This window comes from Cavia porcellus, unplaced genomic scaffold (genome assembly GCF_034190915.1).
Source record: "Cavia porcellus strain 051 isolate PalLab524CR breed Dunkin Hartley unplaced genomic scaffold, mCavPor4.1 scaffold_21, whole genome shotgun sequence".
In the NCBI taxonomy this organism is placed as follows: domain Eukaryota; kingdom Metazoa; phylum Chordata; class Mammalia; order Rodentia; family Caviidae; genus Cavia; species Cavia porcellus.
This window is the reverse complement of record NW_026947504.1, coordinates 66,029,731-66,044,361: the sequence shown is the minus strand read 5'-3', so window position 1 is coordinate 66,044,361 and position 14,631 is coordinate 66,029,731. Positions and strand designations below refer to the sequence as shown.

Here is a 14,631-nt window from a genome sequence, read left to right as displayed (position 1 = left end):
AAGAGGAGCAGCCCTGGAGAGCTGACATGTTTTGTGAAAATTGCGGGTTAGTTTCTGCTATTCCCAGTTAGTCTCTGCTGAGCCTAATGTATTCTATCATCCGAGGATTTAAAAATAAATAAATAAGGAAGAATTTTTATATTTTTACAAACTTAAATAACTTCATAGCAAGAGAATCTAGTCAACATTAAACTATTTACTTCCCTCCAAAGTAATTTCCTCTTCACAGTCACAGACATACGCATTGACGAAGTTATAATTGGTATGAACATACTCATTTTTGCTTAAGAAAGGTTTTCTTTACCTTGGCATCCAGATATGTTTTCATAGGTGAAGAAAACTCTGCGGAGAAGGAACCTTTGCTGAAGGGTGGGTAGAATTATACGGAGTCATACTATTCCCGAATTATAGAAACTTTAATGGACACCATATCTCTTCTTCTAGCTCTTAGTATTATGCTTCTGCACTGCTAGACACAGTGGAGAGGTTTCTGCATTTAAAGCTGTGTCCAGATCTAACCCTGTAGGACTCTTACTTCTAAAGAGAGAATGCAGTCCTCCCCCAGTCTGCCAAAGCCTACTCCTTTGCCACAAGTCTGCTCCCTGAACCCTTGCCTCTACTTTCCTAAAAGGTTTTCCTTGTAGGGAGAAAGCAGAAATGGTGCTGGCACAGTTTTGTGGTTCATACTGTACTCCTTAAGTGTTTTCTTAAATGCAAGCATACACTGATGATTTCTAACCTATCAAAGCAAAAATTGCCAGTCCTTTCCCCCAAGTTCAGGAAATAGCCACATTTGGTTTAATTAAAAACAGCAACTATTTGTACAGCTGTCCCTGGGATCACAGCTCATAAAAGGATCGAGTTTCAATCTTGCTGTCAGAGTTCTTTGAGAGTTTCCTGCAGAACCATTGAGGCTCCTCATTTGGGCACTGCCAGACTTAGGCTTCAGCAGAAGGCTGCACCAGTCTTGAGAAGATACCAACCACTTCAGCAGCCAGGCTACAGGTGCCTACAGGGCAGGTCGCAAAGCCCAGGTGGCAGAACGCTCAAATACACAAGTTTATCTTCTTTTATGTGGAGGGATTCTAGGCCTAAGACTATTCTAGGAAGCTCCTGAAGTCACCCTTAGGGTCAGGAAGGAAGGGAAGGAAAATCAGGCACTGTTTTGCCCTTTTCCACTTTTGCTGGGATCTTTTTCCGCACTTTTGTTCCAGGGAGAGTCTATGTCATCTCTATCTTAGGCAGAAGCATCCCACAAAGGGAAAAGAGGCGGGGAAATTCTGCTGATGGATGCATCCGCACAAAGCAGCACGTTTTCCTAGCAAAGCTCTGGAGAGAAGGAAGAATCTGCGCTCAGCTCAGCATTTGACTGATATTCAAGTGCACACCAAGCAGCGCTCCAGCCTGCTTTGGGTCAGAACAAGCCTATTCGAACCAGAAACGTGTGAAGGGGACAGTGCGGTGCTGGCCGCACACACTGAGAGAAGCGGAGACGCTGGAGCCGCGAGTTAGGAAATGTAACCCTGGCGACCCCCTAAAAGCCCCACTTCCCTGCTCCTGCTCTACCTGCTTGCCAAGCGCTGAGCCGCCAGCCCGGGCGATGACTAGCCCTGCGCCCTTAGTGGCCTCCATCAGCCACCAAATGGTGGCTCTACAGACCCTGCAGCTGCTGCAGCAGGAGTGGGACTGGGTGGACGGTCCCGGAGCTCCGGGGAGCCTGCGAGACCAGGACCACGTGCCCGCCTCTGCGATGCGGGCTCTCCCGCGGCCAGAAGGCGAGGAGGAGGACAGAGGCGTGGGGGCCAGGAATGTGAGTGCCCGGGAGTGGGCGTGTTGCCCCGAGGTGGAGGGGGTGCAGGGCGCCCAGGGCGGGGCGGAGCTGCTGCCCTTTCCCCGCGATCGCGGGCCCTGCACCCTGGCGAGCAGGGCAATGCGCAGCGCTCTGGCCCGAGTGGTGGACTCCACCTCCGAGTTGGTCAGCGTAGAGCGCACGCTGCTGGGGCCCCTCCAGCAGGAGCGATCCTTCCCCATCCACCTGAAGGTGAGTCCGGGCCCAGCTGCACCTTCGGGCACTCAGGGCGGGGCTACAGGGGCAGGATGGAAATGGGGTGGGGTTGCGGGAGCCCTAATGGGGCTACCCACTGCGGTTTGACCCCGAGGAGACACTCTGGGGGCTTGGCCGGGCAGCTGTGCCCGGAGCTTGAGATTTGCCTAAAGCCCGCCTCATTGCAGAACCGGACGCAGGCGAAAGCCTTGCCAAATCCTTGCTTTGGAATTATTTCCTCTCACATAAATCAGCTTGCTGCTATAGCTGAAGGCCCTTTCTACATGTATAGCTTCTAGGGATGGAGGGCAGTTCCCCTCCCCACCTTCCAAAGAAATAACCTTTCCTTCAGAGCCTTAAGTATGCTTCTTAAGTCACCTTTGCTTTTTGTGTGATGAAATCATTTACATTCATTTAAAGTTCCTTCGGTCTCATGAATCACAATTCTTTTTGCATAGATCTAGTTCCCCAGAGTACAGAGGTCTCACACAGTCAGCCTGAACTCTCATAAAGTCAGTTGAAGGCAGGTTGGAGTCCAGGTGTTGAAGTGTGAATACTAGTAGGAACTCCTGCTAAGTAGCCAGCTCCTTGTTCAGAGGACACAAGTTCCTCTAGAGATACCTGGTGGTGTTAGCCAATTTAGCAGGAAGAGAGCTGAGTGGGGTCCTGAAGTGGGAGATTGGAGGCCTAGTTTTGGCCTTGCCATTAGCCAATGTAACTGTTTAAGATTGTAAATCTGTTTCAGACCTTCAGATTTGCAAATTCTAATCAGAAATATTGCTGCATTGATCCATTCTAGAGACAGAAGTCAGGGAAGGTTATTGGGGAAGGGTTGGAGCACTCTTCCAGAGAGTTACTTTTCTGTTTCTACAAACCAAGGTTTGGGAAAATTACTACATATTAAGTTGCACTATACACTTTATAAGCTGTATTTAAAATCATGTGTAATAAAGCATAGTATGCACCCAAATAAGGATTGTTTGCACTACGTTTCTGGGCAGCACTGACATTTCCAGCTGGGCAATTCTGTATTGTATTGTATTGTATTGTATTGTATTGTATTGTATTGTATTGTATTGTAGGATGCTTAGCAGTGTCCCTGGCTTTGGGCCATTGGATGCCAGCCAGTATATCCCCGTCCTAAATTGATGTAATGAGCAATGTCTCCAGACATTGCCAAATAGGGGTAATGGTGGAGCCAGAAGCCAAGAAATCATGTCTAGGTGAGAAGCATTTAAGTCCCTTAGGAACTTAAAAAATGAAACTGCATTTTGCCAGTGACCTCCAGGGTAGGATGAATTTTTGTTGTTGTTGCTAAGATATTTAAAAAGCACTGTCCATTAAATTATGGCACACTGCTGATCATAAATTACATCCTAATTTCACATTTTTTTGAGATGTGAGAAAATATGCGTCTTAGAATTGATGAAATATGGAGTTGTGTGCAGTTAGGAGAGTACACAGGGCATAGATCTATTGACAAAAGGAGAATGAATCAACCGTTTTACTTCAGGTAAATATGGAAGGCTTCTTGGAGGAAGCAACCTTAAAAAAAAATGTGTGTTTAGGGGCTGGGAATATAGCTCAGCGACACAAGCACCTGCCTGGCCAGCATAAGGTCCTGAGTTCAATTCCTTGTACAAAAGAATAAAAGTGTGTTTGTTCTCCAGACATTAAAGGGAAAAGAGGTTCAGAACTGTGTAATCTAAGGTCAAGGGGCATTAAAATGGCCCGGGGCTCTGGATGAACTGTAATATATTCAGTATGGCATGGTGCAAAAAATGGTGCTGAAGACTAAAGTTTCCCCAGGTAGAGAAAGGCTTGCACGGCATGCTGAGAACCTTGAATTGTCCTGCAAGCCCGGGGTAGATAAACCACCTAAGCCCAGGGAAGTCTACAGAAAACAAGGCTTTAGTTTCAGTCAGATCAAAAGACCTCGGCCTAAGAGCCTCAGCTCAGTGGCCGTCAAGTCGTGATCTTTGCCAGGGAGACAGTTTTCTAATAATCATTATAGCTGAAACTATGCCACTAGAGCTTAACGCAGCAGTCACTTGTGTTTGGTCGTTCCTTTAAATAGCTCTAACTGACTTTTGGTCTTAAACACTTCCTGCCTTTCTTCAGGCGTTTTCATCTAAACCTCAGTTCTCACTTCTGTTGTGAGAAAACTGAGCCCATCTGACAGTCTTCTTTCCCTGCTGCATTTCTACTCATCATTTTATGAATAAATAAAGGTCCCCCACGTGCCTTCTTTCTACAGGCAGGTGAGCAAATCCTTCTCATCCTCCACACACTTTTCGGTCAATCCTTTTATCTCTCTGTATGCAGTAATCCTCCTTTAGCCTTAGGAGATGTGTTTCAAGACCCCCGGTGGATAGCTGAGGATACTACTATACAGTGGTGCCTTGGTTCAGTCAGTTCAGTTACAACCAGCATCGTGGGGTGAATTCTGCCACCAGGATTGTGGAAAGAATTAAGTTCAGGAACTGAGGCACCACTACACATGCTGTGTTTATTCTCATGCATTCTTGCCTAGGATAAGGTTTAGCTTATAAATTAGGCACAGTATGGGATTAATAATAACTAATAATAAAATAGATGAGTATAACAATATATTCTAATAAAATTTATGTAAATGTGATCTTTTTCATTCTCAAAATATGTACTTGTGCTATACTCATCCTTCTTGTGGTAATGTGACGTGATTCACTGCCTATATGGTCAGATGGAGTAAGATGAATGAGGCAGGCATTATGATATTGTATTTTGCTACAGAGAAGGGCTTTTGAACCCAAGCACTGCCCTACTTTGGTGACTGATCTGATAACCAGGATACCTTCTAAGTGACTTGCAGCAGGCATAGGATGTGCCGCATGAACCACTGGGCAAAGAGATGATTCACATCCTGAACAGATTCGTCATATGACTCAGAGCCATGCAGTTTAAAACTTATGAAATATGTATTTCCGAACCATGGATGTACACAGGTTAAATGGAAGTTGAAAAAATGTAAGGGGCACTACTGTATTTTCTAATACCACTCAGTCCATAGAAGGCTCAAAGCTCTCTTTACTCACCCATCTTTGAGTTATGGTCCTTCCCTTTTTTACCTTAAACAAACTTTGAGTTCTGCTGCTGGAGTCTGCTGTGCATTTGCAGTGGAGGGATACATTTCAGGGCTGCTGAGAACAGGCAGGGTTTATAGTAGAGAAGGAAACAGGAGCAGGTGCAACTGTGAATCTGTGGGGTGCCACTTGAGGAAAAGCAGCATCTCCATTCGGCTTATAAATTAATGATTATGAAGCACTTAGATTTGAGGAGACAGCATTCTGTTTTTCTCTGGGCTGGTTATGCAGACTTAGCTTCATTAACATTAATGTTAATTAAATTGATTTGCAAGGGTGTTTTCTATAGTTTTATATCAAGAACATGCAAGTTGGTTTTCTACAAGAGAATGGCTTTAGGAGGAAGTCTGCTGAAATAGCTATTGTGTATCACTTAGAAGCATGTGGAAGCCTCTCTAATATCTTCTCTTTGGTGGTGTTACTGCAGAGGATGGGAGGGAAATTCATTTGAACTAGAACTTAAGGCCCAGATGCCAGCATTAAAGATCCTGCAACAGAGCCAACACCATAAAGTAATAGAGTTCCACTACTCATTCCAAAGCTGCTGTGCCACTTCCTGCTGTAGGAAGCTAAGTTACTTAGCTTATAGTGCCTCGGTTTCCTCATTTGTAAAGTGGGGGTGGTGTTATCTAAACTAAAGTGTTACTGAGATAAAGAACAGATATAGTATGTATCCTTATATTACAACTATTAATGGGTTCTGCTCATATGGGACTCTACCAGGCTCAGCATGGCACCTGCTCAATGTGGCACTGAGCCCTAAAACAGTATATCTCTCCTCCAGTAACTTCTGTGTTCTTCTAGTCCCAAAATAAACTTCCCACCTCCCTTTTGCATGAGCACTGAAGCTCCTCCAATCATCTGACACAGTGCCATGTCCACTCACAAAGTCTCCATCTCTAACCAAACCACATAAAAGCAACTCCCCAGATTTGTCTCTTTAGAGGTCCTCACAATCTCCTAAGCTCACCTCTTCCAGCAACAAAGGGTTTAAAAAAAAAACAAACCTCTGTCTGTGTCTCCCAACTGCACCAAAAACCCTAATATTTTGGTGCCCTGACTTGGATCAGTTGGGGGTACAGCTCCTAAGGGATATCCTAGTTTGAGTTCTCGCTGCCAATAAGCCACACTTGCCCTCTCCCTCGTCTCTGCTTTGCTATTGCCAGTCTCGGTGAGCTGCTTCTCGTGCCAAGATCTCCTGTCACTTTCTCACTCTCTCTCAAAATCATGAACACATGTCAGGATTTTCTCATGTCCTTCAGGATGCCCTTCTGTCCCCTAGGTGACAACCAATAAACTCTGATGGATATGTCTGCCTCTCTATCACACTCTGAGGATGGCAATCCTCCTAGGGGTTGTAACCAGCTTCTGCCTTTGGCTTACCTCCAATTTGGTCACTATAGGAAATATTTCTTCTCACCCTCTAAAACACACTCCACTTGGGTGTCTCTTTTAAAACGTACACACCCTAGGTCTCTGGGAGACCATCAAACCAAAACAGCTAATCTTTTACTGCTAGATGATTTGGACCAAGTATAAACTTGATAATGGCAGCCACTGATCAGAAGATGGCACTCTTGACTTCAATGTCTTCTGTAATGTAGACAACTTTTGCTACCGCAATGGTAAATGCTCAGAAATACCTCATGTGCAAGCATTTTTGCTCTCAGGGCACGTTCTTTCTTCATTCTGGTGTGCAGCGCAACCCAAATACTCCTGGTCCACTCTCTTGCCAAACCCCTTACCCAATAACCCCACTGATCCTCTTGATGATGTCCCTTCTGGATGTCCCCTCCGCTGTATCCACAAGAACCTCCTCAGTCTTCTCAACAGGCCTCACTTACCCTGTCTCCTTCTCACCCCACAACCCCACCACTGTCTCCTACCCTATTTTTCCATTGCCATTTCCCCTCTGGCACACCACACCTGATCCCCCTCCTCTTACCTCCCGGTCATCTCCTTACCAGCTGCCACCACTGCTGCCATTCCCTCCACCCCACCCACAACCTCTCCTTCCTCTCCTGAGATGGTTGGCTCTGAAGGGTTGGTTCATGTTCATGTCCCTTTTTCTCTTTATAACCTGTCTCAAATCTCTCATAAACTAGGGGCTTTCTCCACAGACCCCTACAACTATATAAAATAGCTCCAATTTGTGCTTACTTCCTGTGACCTACATTACAAAGATCTCTGTATCATTCTTACATCTACCCTTCTCCTCAGGAAAAAAAAAAACTCAACAATGGGAAGCATCCCAAGCCCAGGCTGGCCATAGAAATCAAACTCTGACCATCACTCTGGGGCTACTGCAGTACCAAATGCAGACCCCCAATAGGATTATTAGGGAAATAATGGCTTATAACACATGAATATAATGATTAACTGCATTATTGTGGGCCTAAACAAAATTTTCCTTAAGCGCACTATTGTCAAAAAATTCACAGATAAGCCCAATATACTGATCAGACCCTGCTGAATCTCTTTCATGTCTTACTGCTACCCTAACCAGATACAATAATGTCAACCCCCATTATGTTGAGGAAAGAGTTCTCATCAACAACCTTTTCACTTCTCAGTCTGCACCTGATATCCATGCTACATTAAAAACAACACATTTTGGCCATCAGACCCCACAGAGAAACCTCCTTAATCTGGGCTTCCATGCCTTCAACAATAGAGAGGAACAACAAAAGCAAGGTAAACAACAATATGCCAAACTTGAATGCCAACTTCTTTGGACTCATTGCTAGCCAACTTGCTTGGTCTTGCTGCTGAAGAAGAGTGACGGGGGTTGGGGTCCATGGCGCACATCAAGGTATCTTTTTCAGAACCCCAATTCTTAATGGGTATTTCAGATAAAACACTCTACTCCCTTGTTGACAGAGGGGCCACCCATAGTGTTCTTCCTGAGTTTTCAGACCACTGTCCTCAGTTCATAATCTCGATTGTGGGAATGCATGATCAAGATACACAACCCCTTCAGACAGAACCCATCCCCTGCAAGATTCCAAACCCTTTTATTCACTCATAATTTCCTTGTTATCCCAACTTGCTACACATCCTTGGGCAGAGATCTCCTCCACAAATTCAACTTCTCATTTACGTTCACCTTCCCCGTGGCTTCTGTCCTTCCAACTCAACCACTGTGCATCCCATTCCCCTCCTCCCTCCTCCCTCCTCCCCTTGTTGATCCCATGGTGTGGGATCTGGGACACTTCCAGCACTACTCATGCCACCTATGCCATCCCTATACTGATTTGCCTTAAAAGTCTTAAAGCCTTTCCCTGGTTTCTCCAGTATCCAAAAGTGCCCAAACACCAATAGAGACTCAAATCTTTAATCCAATGCCTATTAATCAGTGACTTTCTTACAACTGTCCATTCACCCTACAGTATCCCTATCCTTCCTGTATTCAAACCAAATAGTTCTTACTGCCTAGTTCAAGATCTTAGGGCTATTAATGATGCAGTGATGCCACTTCACCCAGTGGTACCAAACCCTTACACTATGCTCTCCTACATTCCACCATCTACCTCCCATTTTACTGTTTTAGATATTTTTTTATCGGTACTGGGAATCGAACTCATGAACGCCTGCTTCCAAGGCAGGTGCTTATGCCGCTGAGCTAAATCCCCAGTCCCCTGTTTTAGATTTTTAAGATGCATTTTTCATTATCCTTCTATACACAAAATGTCAAGACCTCTTTGTTTTCATGTGGACAGACCCAGACACTCTCCAGTCTTACAGCTTCCATAGACAGTCCTACCTCAGAATAGTCTTCACTTCTTTAGCCAAGCCCATGCTACCAACCTCCTGACTCATAATCTCAAACCCAGAACTCTCCTTCAATGTGGACCATCTCCTAATCTGTTCCCCATCCTGTGTTTTAGCTATACAGTATACAGCTACCTTTCTCAACTTTCTCTCATGTTGAAGGTAGTGTCCCCCACCAAAACCAAAATAGCTTTACAAAAAGTCAAATATCTCACCCTCACTTCTATCCCTTGTTCAGTTACCACTGACTGCAAAGCCCTCTTCCACAACCTCCAGGTGCCAACTACAAAACAAAAAGTTTTGTCCTTCCTTGATCTAGCTAACTTCTTTCACCTTTGGATCTCTAACTTCACAACTCTTCACTGCGTTCTCTGTCAGAGCCACTTGACCCCACCACTTCTATACACTCTTCATTCTATAAACTAAAAGAGACACTCATAGTCCCTAATCCAACCCAACCCTTTATTCTATATGTCACCTCTTAGGATCATAATGCTGTAGAAATTCTAAGACATGAAAAAGCACTTTCCTCCCAAGAAGTAGCACATCTCTCAAAACAGTTAGACAACACAATATGTGGCTGGCCTCTCTGTCTTTGGGCTCTTGCCTCAGCAGTCACATTAACACAAGAGGCAAACAAGTTCCTTTTAGGACAGTCAGTAACAGTCCATTCACCCCATCACCTTAGTGAGCTCATTTCACACAGACACTCCCTGCCTTAATGACTCCTCTGCCTACAAGAATTCATTCAGTACTCATACAAGACCCCTCAATCACTATCTCTACCAGTAGTTTCCTCAACCTGACTACCATGCTCTCCACCTCTGACGAGAACCCTTACCACAATTGCACTGAGGTCTTACAGATGATCCCTTCCCTCTTCCCCCATATTAATGCTCCATTCCCTACAGCCTCTGACACATGGTTCATCAATGGCAGCTCAGCCAACACAGACACTCAAAAAAGGGCAGGTTATGCTATAGTCAGTGGCTATAAGTAATAGAGGCAAGTCCACTGCCACATGGAACGTCTTCATAAAAGGCAGAACATATTATCCTTTCATAGGCCCTCATTCTGGCCAAAGGCTAAAACATAAATACCTAAAGTGACTCAAAATGCACCTTCAGTATCCTTCATGCCTATGCTGCCATCTGGCAAGAACTCAAGGGACTCCCATCATTAATGCACCCCTCATTCTCAAAGTACTTGAGGCAGCGCAGCTCCCAGAACAGGCAGCAGTCATTGACTGCAGGGGACACAAAGCACCAACAGATTCCATGTCTCACTGACACACAGGCCAAATTAGCTGCAAAACAGTCATACCCTTCTATCTTCTCCCTCTAGTCCCAAACACCCTGGCCTCACTTCAGTACTTACCTCAACAACTACATTAGCAGCTCCACAAACTTACCTATACCCAAAGCAATCAGGGATGAAATTTCCAAGAATGTCATGCCTTAAATATCATCACTACCCTACACAACTGTTTCTATGTTGGCATCAAAACTTTATATAAACTCCTAATTCCAGTTACTACCCATCCTTCCCTAAAAACCATTATTTGCCAGGCCACTCTCAATTGTTATCTCTGTGCCAAGATCTCTCCTTAGGGACACTTGCCTCTCCCTTCTTTCCCAATCCATCAACTTCATCGGCATACTCCAGGTGAAGCCTGGCAGAGAGGTTTTACACATATGCCTTGTCTTAAGACTTAAGAGTATCTTCTTATTTCATCTACACTTTCTTGGAATGCTAGAAGCCTTTTCCACTGCCTGAGAGACTGCAGACACAGTTTCTAAAATTCTTATACAGGAGATTATCCTCCAATTAGGCTTATCTCAAACTATCCAATCAGACAACGGGCCAGCTTTTATCTCTCAGATTATTAAACAAGTATCTTTGAGCCTGTCATTTGGCATTTACACATACCATACCACCCACAATCCTCAGGAAAAGTAGAAAAGGCAAATGGTCTTCTAAAGACATACCTCAAAAAACTCATCCTAGGGCTACCTTGGCCTCAACTCCTTGCCTTAGCCTTAACGCGACTGAAGGCTATTCCTCAAGTTCCCTTTCCTAAGCCCCTTTGAACTCATGTATGGTAAGCCTTTCCTGCTTCACAACTTACCTACCTCACAAAACCTTCCCCCATCTCTAACTATATCCCATTCCTCTCCTTTCTTAGACACTTTTCATGAAAATGTGCTGATTTATGTCTCCCATGACCAAAGATAACCCCAAACCAGGCCTTCCTATAACTCCTGGAGACTTAATATATCTCAAATCCTCTGAACTCACAGGAATTCAACCAGGTGGATGGGACCTTATCTGGTCATTCTCATGACACCAACAGTGCAGTGGTCAAAGTCACCAGTCTTTCATCTTGGTTTCACATCATTGATTAAACATTGCCCTGTCACTCTTGACCTCAAACTCCTGCCCACAAAGTGGTCCTCACACCCTCTGTCTTCTGCTTGTCTTCACTTCACAATCCCTAAATCTCAGTGTTCTGTTACTCAGCACCCTCTCTTCCTGCCTTTTCATTATTAGTTCTTGTATTTGCTATCACACTCTGGACTGCTTCCCCTAAAGAAACCAGCTGACTATGGTTCTATTCCTTGCCACAGTCTTAGGCTTAAGCACTCTCAACTGTCTAAAATAACAACCATCATGATTTTAAATGTTCAAACTTTTATACTCCTTTCCTTTCTAGCTTCCTTACTAACTACCACACAAGCTCTTTCCTTCACTTTCCAAATCTCCAGAAACCATTTCCAGATTCAAGAGCTCCTTCAGAATTGCTCCTGTCCCGCTGGACTCCCAACCAGAATTGACCTACGTCAAATTTGGCCCTGGAAAATGATTGTTGGGCGTCTGGCCTTATTGTGGAAGACATTAACAAGAGAAAGATAGAGAACTCTTCAAGACTGGAGCTTACTTCTGTTCTTGCTGCCAAAAAATCTCTTGTTCTGCCCCCAATCACTTTTGTTGTCCCACATGGGGCTGCAAAACCATTAACATCTATCACCCAGGATCCACTAACTCTTAGCAACAATAGGACCCCTGATTCAAGCTTTCTCAACCTTTTATCTTATCCTGCAGCACACAGGGCTCTTGCAATCCCATCAATCTAAAAATAAAACAACTGTCTGACCCTTCCTGGCTGACAGGCTACACCTGGGGGATCTGATTCTGTGTTTTGGAAATAGATCCAGGACTCCTTAACATAAATATGAAAAAGGCACCAAAACCAAAAAAGATACCTCCTGTCAACCTTAACTCTTTTTACCTTACCTCCACCTCTGCTCTCTTCACATCACTCAACCACTATCCCTGAGCTTCTCAATCACACATTTACCCTTATACAGTCTTCTAGCTACACAAACTGGACCCAGTGCTGGCTCTGTCTCCTGATCCATCACTTATACAGGGCCAAACCAATCATGTGGACTCCTTTCAACTTAACCTCAACAGACAGACACCTCGACAGATCCACTATCACTCTCTCCACTTTTTACTTCCAATTCTTTTACTTGACTTAGCCGTAATAGTTCCTCTGGCCCTCAACTGGGAAACTGGGCTAACTGCTCTACTTACATTTCTCCTCCCAACCTCAACAAGCCCACTTGACCCCCATCACATTCCTTTTTCATATGCCCTGGGATGGAGGACATACACATGTTTCCTGAGTTGCTGGTCCAGCTCCTGTACAATAGGATTTCTCAGCCAGCATATCTCCTTAGCCACACAGGCACCCCCCCCTTTACAGCCATACCACATGGGTACTCAAGGGCAGCTCATATTCCACTACTCCTTGGAGTAGGGATCTTCTCTATTGTAGGGGCAGGGCTTGGACCAGGGGCTTTACAACCTCTTTATTATACTGCTACCAAAAACTCTCAACCAAGCTTACCCAACAACTCAGTGAGGTGGCAGCCTCAATACAAACACTCCAAAACCAGATCAACAGTTTAGCAGCAGTAACCTTTCAAAACTGCCATGTCTTAGATGTTCTCACAGCAGAAAAAGGGAGAACCTGTGCCATGCTGGGAGGATAATACTAGTTTTTTGTTAATGAGTTGGGAATCATCATGGATAAAGTGAAATATATCAGGGAGTACATAGAGAAAAAAAAAAAAGACAAGAACAACAGGACCCCTAGTGTTTTCCAATCGGCTATCACAGGATCCTAAGCATTAGATAGCCTTACTCTATTGGGGACCATTTTACAATGTTTATAATTCTACTACTTGTGGAACCATGCCTTTAAATTTTTTTTTTTTACCACGTTTCTTCAATCCAGGATATAGGTTTTCACTATCAGAGAACTCCTTGTCCTGGTCAAGACCCCTGGTCAACAGCCCCTACCAAGATCCCCTTGTCAGCAGGAAGCCATTTAAGAGAGTTGTTGCCCCATAACAAAAATATGGGAATGACGGATTATGAGACTCTGCCAGGCTCAACATGGAGCCTGTTCAACATGGTGCTTAGCCCTAAAACAACAGTATATTCCTCCTACACTAACTTCTGTATTTTTCTTCTACTCTCCAAATAAACTTTCCACCTCCCTTTCATGTGAGTGCCAAAGGCTCTCCAATCCCCTCCTGACACAGTACCTTATCTATTCATCAAGTCTCTTCCCTTAACCCAACCCCATAAAAGAAAATTCCAGTCTGGTCCCTTTTGAGGGTCCTCATCATCTCCTACAGCCCTCCTGTGCTGGCAATAGAGCTTTAAAAACAAAACAAAACAAAAAATAAAAACAAAAACACCTCTGTCTGTGACTTCCAACCACACCAAAAAACTACAACTATTATCATTGTTATTAATGCTATTAACAGGTGATTGCCTCATGGATTCTTACTGTTTCTTTCAGTTCCATTCTTGACACTGGGGAATTCTAAGAACTCTGGGATATTGGTAAAACCTGAATTAAGATGACCAAAAGAGATTTCCAAGAAGCTTCTCTAAACAGTGATTAGTCATGGGCCCTGTGCCCAGTGATCGATTTTATGTGTTATTGTTGAGTGACTCACCAAACAAACCACTTGATGGCAAAGGAAGTGAAATTTTTATATATAAAGATAGAAATAATCACCCGACAGTATAAAATGATGTTTTTATAGTAGTTTACTCTTTAAGTGAAAAGTTCAACACTTAATACTCTTTTTTGAATATTTACTAATATCAAACATATGAATAAAAATATGAAATAAATTTCTTCATGGTGGATAAAAGTGTTTAATGGTACTGGATTTTGATGAATTTAGGCATAAATTAAGTATCAAGCAGCTTGGCAAATGTTTGTTAGAGATGGAACTTGAGACTTAGAGGAATTCAGGACTTTGTAGCTAGGAAGTGATGAGATTTACTGACTCTTGCATCACAGGTCAGATCACAAGGTGTTATAAATATCCTTCCAAAATAATATACATGAGAGTACATGGTAGCCAGGGCCACAACTGTACATGCTGTGCACCACATGTTGCTCATATTACAATAGATATTTCATAAACTGGGCATGTTAGCTCATTCCTATAATGGCTTAGACAATAGATATTGTCTACAGCCATACCACCCTGAACGTGTCCGATCTCATCTGACAATAGATATTTATTTTCTTACTGTTCCAGAGGCTACAAGTCCAGGATCAAAGTGCTGATGAATTCGGCTTCTCATGAGAGCCTCCTTCTG

The 14,631-nt window shown here is 43.9% G+C and overlaps 1 protein-coding gene across 1 annotated transcript in view; it reads left to right on the top strand.

Moving 5' to 3' along the window:
* Nucleotides 1–957: 957 nt before the first annotated feature.
* Dleu7 (deleted in lymphocytic leukemia 7) overlaps nucleotides 958–14,631 on the top strand; it is a 29,308-nt gene continuing 15,634 nt past the window's right edge. The window contains exon 1 of the mRNA XM_003477327.5: nucleotides 958–2,041. Within this exon, the coding sequence (XP_003477375.1) occupies nucleotides 1,601–2,041 (441 nt within the window). The 5' untranslated portion in view covers nucleotides 958–1,600. The remainder of the gene's footprint in view (nucleotides 2,042–14,631) is intronic.